We start from the raw sequence: 9,804 nt of genomic DNA, 5'->3' as shown, positions 1-9,804 counted from the left end.
ATATATATATATATTAGTTCTTCGTTTATCACGGGTGTTTGGGTCCACACCCACCCGTGATAAGAGAAAAACTGCTAAGTAGGAATACAGTAGTTCAAGTTCAAGTTCAGTTCAAGTTCAGTAAACTTTGTCATGACGTGCCAGCCACTCATCACCTGTTACTCCCAGTCTCTCTCCTTAAATAAACAATTTAAATTTAATACTGTAACATTTTAAATAAACAATCCGTTGTTTATTTAAAATGTTACAGAATTTAAATTGTAGAGAAGAGAAGTGCAGCAGGACATCAAAGGGATGTCACACAGCTTCAGCTCTGCAGCACGGAGCAGAAATGTACTTCTTGATCACTTACACTAAAACAGCTGAACATGAAGTTCTAAAATAATAAAAAATAACTTTTAACATTTTTATATTTTGTGATTATGATGATTTTACCATGTGACACTTTGAATTTTAAGATGGAAAACAAAAGTTGATCAGTGCATTTGGACAGCAAAGGGTTAACCCTTCACAAAGCTGCAGCAGGAGAAATGTGTGTGTGTGCAGCAAAGAAGGAGATCAGCTGATCAGCTGCAGGAGGGAGCTTTCCCTGCACTTGTGGGCTGCATACATGGTGCAAAATCATTTCAAATAATTTATTTAAAGTAAACCCATGGCTCATCCATCAATCAGCCAATTGTGTCATGACCAATCTTATTTTGAAAAACCGCGATAGAGAATCTGCAAAAAATGAACTGTGAAGTAGCGAGGGACTACTGTATATATATATATATTAACTTTATTTTTCAGGGGTGTTGAGTTAAAATTTAGGGGTGCTTGAGCGCCCACAAAAAGAGGTTAAAATCGCCACTGCACCCTGGACAGGAGTCCAGTCCATCACAGGGACACATAGAGACAAACAACCATTCACTCTCTCACTCACACCTAGAGACAATTTAGAGTTACCAATCAGCCTAACATGCATGTTTTTGGTCTGTTGGAGGAAACTGGAGTACCTGGAGAAAACTCACACGTGCGGAGAGAACATGCAAACTCCACCCAGAAAGGTCCGGGATTTGATCAGGTGACCTTCTCGCTTAGAGGCAGCAGCTCTACCAGTTGTGCCACTGTGTCGCACTAGTAGATTTGTTTTCAAACTTTTTTTCTTTTTCTTTCTGGTACAATGAGAAATTGTAGAAAATGGCTTTTAGCATCAGAATTTCTCGGTGCAGCCATGGGGCGAGGGATTCTGGTTTTGTGGCCTCAGGATTCCACCTCTGCTCTTTGCAGATGATGTGGTCCCGTTGGCGTCGTTGTGACGTGGTCTCCAGCTCTCGCTGGAGCGGTGATGCGGCTGGGATGAGAATCAGCATCTTCAAATCCGAGGTCATGGTCCTCAGTCGGAAAAGGGTGGATTGGTCTCTTCAAGTTGAGGGTGAGGTTCTGCGTCAAGTGGAGAAGTTCAAGTATCTCGGGGTTTTGTTCACGAGTGAGGGAAGAATGGAGCGTGAGATTAACAGACAGATTGGTACAGCATCTGCAGTATTGTGGACTTTGTACCAATCCGTTGTGGTGAAGAGGGAGCTAAAGCTGTAAGGCAAAGCTCTCTATTTACCGGTCGGTCTATGTTCCTACCCTCACCTATGGTCATGAACTCTGGGTAGTGACTGAAAGAATGAGATCGTGGACACAGGTGGTTTAAATGTTTCCTCTGCAGGGCAGCTGAACTCTCTCTTAGAGATAGGGTGAGAAGTTCAGTTATCAGGAGAGACTCGAAGTAGAACTGCTGTTCCTCCACATGGAGAGGAACCAGTTGAGGTGCTTCAGGCATGTCTGACTGGGAGGAGACCCCGGGGAAGACCCAGGACATGCTGGTGAGACTATGTCTGTCGGTTGGCCTGATAATGCTTTGGAGTCCTCCCAGAAGAGCTGGAAGAGGTGGCTGTGGAAAGAGATGTCTGGACCTCCCTGCTCAAGATGCTGCCCCCACGACCCGACTTCAGAACAAGCAGAAGATAATGATGTATGTATGTATGGATGGATAGATGATGTATGGATGGATGGATGGCTTTTTGCATCATTATCCTAACTTTTAGTTGATGACTTGAGAAAAGTGTCCAAAAAATAACATATGTAGACCTGTACATTTATTGTAGCAGCAATGAAAGAACCCTTCATCCCCCCCCACTCAAAACTTGATTTTTTTCTCCCAGCTAGTCACCATAGGTTTCATTAGACTTTTTACAAAAGTCCCAGCATCCTCTATATTACCAGTTCAGATTGGTGAGTTTTGTTACTGAACATCTGTTTATCCATCATTAAAATCTATCACTCCTTTACTTTAGATCACTTGTCCTTTTTTATTAAGGTTTAAATACTGATTTACATTTAATTTTGACCTCATTTCAGATACATTAGTATTCACATTAGTATTCTGACTTGTTCACCTGGTTTTACCCACACGTTTTTTTTACTTTTATTTCCAGGACATATTGTTTCCTTTTTAAGTTCTGAGGCTTTGAAGTTTTTCTTGGTGTACAAGTATGATTCATTTCAGTAACTTTATGCTATTATCTTTGTTGTATTTGTCTGTAAAACTGTTCCTTTAACTACAACAATTTTCTATTTTTAAACATGTGACATGTTTACATATGCAAACATATACTTGGACAACATAAGTAAATGAACATCTTCTAAGTGAGGTGATTCCACATTTTGTCAGACATTTTAGAAAACAGACATCGCAAGTGATTACCGGTACTCACCTTCAAAGTTTATATCAGCTCCATATCGCAGGAGGATCTTGGCCGCGTACACTAGTCCCCGCTCTGCCAGTTTAAACAGGGCGTAGCTGATGCCTTCCACAAACACGTCAGACTGGGCCTCCTGCTCCAGAAACTCCACTAACGAGCTACACCGACTGGACTCAACCTCAGGACTTCTGACAAGAGAGAAAACAAATGATTCAACCAAACCTTTAAAATGCCACCAGTGGTGCAATGCATTGGTTGAGATATTACCAGGGGTGGAAGTAACAAATTACAAATACTCACATTACTGTAATTAAGTAGGTATTTTGGGTACTTGTACTTTTATGTGTATTTCTTTCAAGTGTGTAATTTACTGGGGGGAGTGGTGGCGCAGAGGTTAGAGAGGTGGGCTTGTGATCCGAAGATCGCCGGTTCACGCCCCACTCTGGGCCCATGAGCAAGGCCCTTAACCCCCACCATGTGCTCCCTAAACAGGTCTCTCTTGAAAATGAGTTCTCGTGGCTCAATGAGACTAACCTGTATAAATAAAGGCTAAATGAAAATGAAAAAAACTCATACTTAAGTACAATTTAGACCATGTAATCTACTTCACTACTTTTAAAATCAGAAGTCACTACTGAGTACGGCCACAATCTGAATTAACATTCAAACCGTTCATCTGCTTCTTTGTAGACAATAAGACTCTCAGATCATGAACGCCAATTACCTATGACGTAAGCAAAGGACAACTCCGTAAAGTAGAGAGTCATTTATGGGCCGAAGATTTGGAGAAAAAGACAAAATGGAGACAGAGGACAACCCTGTCAACAGAGAAAATGACGAGGTAAAGGCTGAGGACGAGTGCCCATGGCCGTACCTGGAGGAATGTTTCATGTACAGAGGGTGAAAAGGAGACAGAGTCCAGATGTAAACTTTATTTGATCTCTACGGTGACAGCAGCTCACAAGACTTCAATCTAATCTCTAAAAACATATTGTGGTATATGAGGTTTTACAGCTACCTGTATGATCTTGCTTTTTTATGTGACCCAAAATGGAAGAAGCGGGTAAAAGATAATGGATGGATGGATGTGTGTGTTATTAGTTTGGCTAAGTATTCAAAGATCTCACTGCCATCAGTTTGCCTGGTACTAAAATAAGACGGAGATTCTGAGAAATGTACTTTGAATGTAACTATTATAAACAGTAAATAAACTGAATGACTTCTATGGACAACACAATAAAACATCAACCGGTTAAAAGCTAATTAATACTCTGAGTACTTTTGAGGAGGACTTTGTACTTTTACTTAAGTATTTTCATAACATCAGTACTTTTACTTGTAACTGTACTCGTACTTGAGTAAACATTTTCAGTACTGACTGTCCACCTCTGGACATTACCATATATTGCACTGTAATGCTTTAGTCAGTTTTCAGGTGTCACATAAACAGTCAATAGAAAGCAAAAGTCACTTTTACCTGTTGTCTTGACTGCCATCTTCTTCGTCGAGTCCAACAATCCGCATGACAGCATTTACAAGCGGTTGATATTCGTAAATAATCCTTCGAAACCCATGAAGGAAAGGCATGGCTCCTCCACCTTTAATTTAAACACCGTCGGAATCTAAAAGACGAACAAGCACAAGTTTTCAGAGCCGCGAAGTCATGTCAGGCTTTATACATACACCTGCTGCATGCTTTTAATTTGAACAGTATAACTTTACATAATAACGTGCTGTTAAAAGAACGCTATATGTTGCTCTCATTGCAGAGTTCGGTTTTAACAAACAATGTCTGACAGGTTTACGATACATCCCAGCTACAGCTAATGTTAATGCTAGCTTCGCATAATTTACATGCCGACTTTTATTATTAAAACCGATTTCAATCATTACTTAAAAAGTGGATAAAACTCATAAAAATTGTGAACAACCAAATAGTTACTCACAAGATCTGTTATCTTTTTTTTTTTTTTTTGAAAGCCGGAAGTTGACCTCACGCCAATAACAGTCCTACGCTGATTTTATTCCCATTAAAACTGAAAACTAACAATGGTTCCGTGTCACAATAATAATGATGATAATAATAATAATAATAATAATAATAATAATAATAATAATAATAATAATAACAATAATAAATAAATAAATGAATTGAAGACAAAAAAAATCTCCATGATATATTTCGTGTTTAAGGGAAAAAATTATTATTAACATTTTAACAAAACACCTTCCACTAACATTACATTTGTATGTTACATTTGTCTGTTGCTATTAGATAAATTAAAAACAAAATGCAAGTTCCAACACTGTGAACAATTCACTAATGAAAAATATAGTTTATTAAGATCATTAATGACAGTGGGCAGTATGGTGGTGCAACTGGTAGAGCTGCTGCCTCTCAGCGAGCAGGTCCTTTCAAATCCCGGTCCGGGGGCATTTCTGGGTGGAGTTTATGGAGTATGGGTGGAGCATGCTCTCTCCGTGCATGCGTGGGTTTTCTTCGGGTACTTTGGTTTCCTCCCACAGACCAAAAACATGCATGTTAGGCTGATTGGTAACTAAATTGTCCCTAGGTGTGAGTGAGAGAGTGAATGGTTGTTTGTCTCTATGTGTCCCTGTGATGGACTTGTGACCCATCCAGGGTGTACCCCGCCCCTCGCACAGTGATTGCTGGACATGGGCACCAGCGACCCCCGTGACCCTAAATGGAGGACGCATGTAAAAAGTAATGGATGGAAATCTGTATGTCTTTTTGTGGCTGTCTATTGTTGTTGCTGTTGTCCATTGTTGTCATTGTTCTTTGTTGAAATCAGTCTCTCTTGTAAATGAGTCCTCAAGGCTCAATGGGATTTACCTGTCTAAATAAAGGTTGGATGAAAAAGAGGACATGGAAAGAGCTGGTTGCTGGTATTAAGAAGGCCAAGGCCACATATGCTCAGAGGATCCAGGGTCAATTCACCTGACAAGACCCATGGAGCATGTGGAGGGGCATTAAGTATAAAAGATTATAAAAGCAGAAGTGAACAATGCCTTAGAGACCCATCACTGCCTGATGCCCTCAACAGGTTCTATGCACGCTTTGAAGACCCGAACAGACCACCCAGCACCAGAAGAAGAGCCTCTCAGTGTGACCTCAGCCGAAGTAAGGAGTACTTTCAGGAGAATTAACCCTCACAAAGCAACCGGCCCAGATAACATCCCATGGAAGGTGTTGAAAGAATGTGCCGATCAGCTCTGTGAGGTGCTGGCCGACATCTTTAATTCCTCACTTATCCTGGCAACAGTTCCCACATGCCTGAAAACCTCAGCCATCATCCCAGTCCCAAAGAGCTCTACAGTGACTGGTCTGAATGTCTACCGACCAGTGGCCCTCACCCCGATAGTCACTAAATGCTTCGAAGAACTGGTCATGACCCACATCAAAACAACTATCAACATCAATGAGGACCCTTACCAGTATGCATACCGCAAGAACCGATCTCCAGAAGATGCCATCTCCTCTGTGGTACACACTGCTCTCACCCACCTGGAGCAGAACGACTCCTACGCCCATGTGCTCTTTGTGGACTTTATGCCTGCCTTCAACACCATGATCCCCCAAACCCTGACGGACAAACTACTCATACTAGTACTAAGGCCCTCCATTTGCAAATGGGTCCTAGACAAACAGACCACAGTCTGTGAGGATCCACAACTTCTCCTCCTCCACCATAACCCTCAGCACTGGCTCCCCTCAGGGATGTGTGCTGAACCCTCTCCTGTTCACTCTGCTCATGTATGACTGAGCACCTACCCATCCAGGCTGTCATATTTTTGCAGAAGATACAGCAGTGGTTGGATGCATCACAAGCAACGATGAGTTCAGCTACAGCCAGGAGGTGGAACACCTGGAGAGCTGGTGTAAGGAGAATAACCTTCACCTCAATGTGAAGAAAAGACAAAGGAGATAGTCGTGGACTTCAGAAGAAACAATCCCCCACCCCCACCCCCCGAACATAGGAGTATCTGTGGTGGAAATGGTCTCCAGCTACAAGTACTTGGGTGTTCACCTGAATGACAACCTCAGCTGGGACAACAACACCACCAGCCTGATCAAGAAAGCTCATCAGAGACTCTACTTCCTCCGGCAGCTGAGACAAGCTGGTCTGGGAAGCTCAGTCCTCACCTCCTTCTACAGGTGTGCAGTGGAGAGCATCCTGTGCTCCAGCATCAACATGTGGCATGGAGGCTGCACAGCTGCAGAAAGAAAAGCTTTGCAGAGAGTGGTGAAGGCTGCACAGAAGATGTTGGAGTCAGTCTCCCCACCATCACAGACATCTACACCTCTAGATGCAGGAAGAGGGCCACCTGCATCTTGAAGGACACCACTCACCCAGCACACACACTTATTGCCCCACTCCCCTCAGGAAGGAGGTTAAGGAGCATTAAGTGTAGAACCATTAGACTGAGGAACAGCTTCTACCCTGAGGCTGTTAGACTCATGAATCTCTAACTAGAATAATCACTGTGAAGAATCACATCATGTTGCTGCTGATCTGTTTTATGTTGCTGCTGATCTGTTTCATGTTGCTGCTGATCTGTTTTATGTTGCTGCTGATCTGTTTCATGTTGCTGTGTTCATTTGTACTCATCTGCTCACACAGACTCATGTGCGTGCTGCTGTACGGTGTATTGTTTTTTTGCTGCTAGTACTTGGCGTATTTTTATTAGCGTTTTTCTTAGTTCTTGTCTTAGATCTTATATTTTAATACTTTTGTTGGATGTAACAGGGATCCTGTGTAAATAATTTTGTTCCACCACATTTATCACATGTGGTGGAATGACAAATAAAGAACCTTGAATCTTTGAATCCTTAGGGCCTGAAGGCAGCAGCACTAAGTTCAAGGTCAAATAAATGATAAAATACAGATATAAGTGCAGGGTTTAAAGAGAGAGAGAGAAAAAAAACATCATAAAACACAAAGTACCTGTTCAGCAACATCAGCCAAGCTTAAACAGACAATAGGAAGTGAACTTGTTAAGGACAAGAAGCAAAATTCAATCTAGTCAGCTTCCCAACCCTTCGTCACCTTTTGGCTTCAACTAAGATCAGATCTTGAAGTTGTAAATACAGGTGGTTCCACGCTGCAAGGGCAGAGAACATAAAGGCCTGTTTGCTGAGTTCAGTGGAGATCTTCATGACAGCCAGTAAGAGGAAGTTATTTGAGAGCAGATAATAATTGTTGGCTTTAAATAAAATGTAAAGATAGGAGAGAAGCAGAGCAAGAATGGAATTATAACTTAAGTGATCAATGTATGAGTGTACATGGTCAGAGAAGATCACTGAGCTCTGACATGGTGCAATGATGTGTCAGACCTTAGCTTGCACCCTGGAAACAACTGCAAAGCACTCTGGGAAACTGTGCATTATAATCATCAAGGTTCATGCTCAGTTATCAGTGTGCATTATCAAGCACTGAGCAACATGTACAGCAAGTCACCATAGTCCAGCAGAATGATGTAGTCTTCTGTATGTTTTTCTGGAAGCAACGGGCAATATTTGTTTAAATAAACAAATAAACAAGCAAATAAATAAATAATTAACTTTGCCCATTTCACCAAATATTTCTTCATTTTCAATGAAAGCATTTTGTGTTAAAAACCGCTCCTTTTTTTTCTCACGAGGCACAATTAGTGCACAACAAGCTTAATAAAGTTTTTTTTTTTTTAAATACATCTATTCCATCAACAGCATCTGGTTTCCAACATTTGCTTTTTGTCCCGCTCAGCAAACAAAATGGAGTCCTGCTGCTTCAGAGTTTATTGACAGATGGCTTCCTTTGAAAACTACTGAGAAGGGCTTTTCCTCAACATGACATTAAAAAAAAAACTTGTCTTGTAAACTCTGTTAGCTACAGAGCGTTTTAACACGGTAGTTGTTTTGTCTAACTTCACTTGTGGATTTAATGAAGCAAATGTCCTACTAAAGAAAACTCATTTCATTACAACAAATCCTTGTTCGAAATTTCAGATTAGACTTTTAATTGAACTGTGAATTGAAGGAAAACTCAGAAGAACACTGGCAAAGAAATGAAAAGCCCCACATTCCTGGCAGGAACATAGAGGGTCTGTTGACGTTCATGTCAGAGCTTTAAACGAAGATCATCTCACAATGAGGAATATAGTTGAGATTAGTGGATGTTTAAAGCCTTAAGAATAACAAGATGTGCAATCTCCTGTTATACTGTGAGATGTCACTCTCAGAGTGTGCGTTGGGAATGACTCTCAGCTACAACCACATCCAAATTTAGCTCAAAAATCTGTAAATCTGACTGAGGTAAAACCATTTTGTGTTGGCTAATCTTTATTAGCTGTGGCAGCCATCTTGAATCAGATAGACTCCAAATGTTTATCAGTTATAGATGTGCATCAAATGATTGCTTTCTGAAAATGTCATTAAAATCGGCCCTGTGGACATTGAGATACTTTGCTAACAGACAAACGAGGTTGGCTCAACAAGCAAAGATCCTACACAATGATGAGCACTTGTGCTGTGAATGACTTCCAGCTACAACTACGACAAATATTAGTTTAACGTTTGTAAAACTGACAGAATTATAGGCATTTTTGTGTTTTCTAAAGTGGCTGTGGTAGCCATCTTGAATTAGATTGGGTCCAAACATCAATCAGTTGTACATGCGCATCTTCTGAAAACTTTATACGAGTTTGAATAAAATCTGTCCAGTGGTCCATTAGATATTTTGCTAACAGACAAACAAGGTTGGCTCCAACAGTTAATGTCCACCTTTTAAGCCATGATCTGGCCTAACAGTCAGTGCTCAGAATATTTGTTTGGGATCAGTCTCAGCTACTACCACACCAAACTGTAAGTCTAACTGACTGAGTTAAAACTGCTTATGTATTTAAATGTCAGATTGCTGAGGCAGCCATTTTGAATTGACTCCAACAGAGAAAGAGTTGTAGATGTACATCCAGTGATGACTCTCGGCAAGTTTCAATTAAATGTGTTCAGTGGTTCATGAGATATTTTGCAAACAGACACACAGGCAAAAACACTATTGCCCACCTTTTG

General features: G+C 41.0%; 1 protein-coding gene across 1 annotated transcript in view; it reads right to left on the bottom strand.

The window, feature by feature from the left end:
* The window catches only part of asb6 (ankyrin repeat and SOCS box containing 6), a 9,562-nt gene extending 4,819 nt beyond the window's left edge, over positions 1 to 4,743 (bottom strand). The window contains exons 1-3 of the mRNA XM_037681187.1: positions 4,679 to 4,743; positions 4,210 to 4,354; positions 2,745 to 2,920 (exon numbers count right to left, since the gene is read on the bottom strand). Coding sequence (XP_037537115.1) covers positions 2,745 to 2,920; positions 4,210 to 4,319 — 286 coding nt within the window. The 5' untranslated portion in view covers positions 4,320 to 4,354; positions 4,679 to 4,743. The remainder of the gene's footprint in view (positions 1 to 2,744; positions 2,921 to 4,209; positions 4,355 to 4,678) is intronic.
* Positions 4,744 to 9,804: the final 5,061 nt, after the last annotated feature.

Source organism: Nematolebias whitei, chromosome 8 (genome assembly GCF_014905685.2).
Source record: "Nematolebias whitei isolate Nwh7 chromosome 8, NemWhi1, whole genome shotgun sequence".
NCBI classification, from domain to species: Eukaryota; Metazoa; Chordata; class Actinopteri; order Cyprinodontiformes; family Rivulidae; genus Nematolebias; species Nematolebias whitei.
The sequence above is the reverse complement of the archived record's forward strand: the minus strand, read 5'-3'. Positions and strand labels throughout refer to the sequence as shown.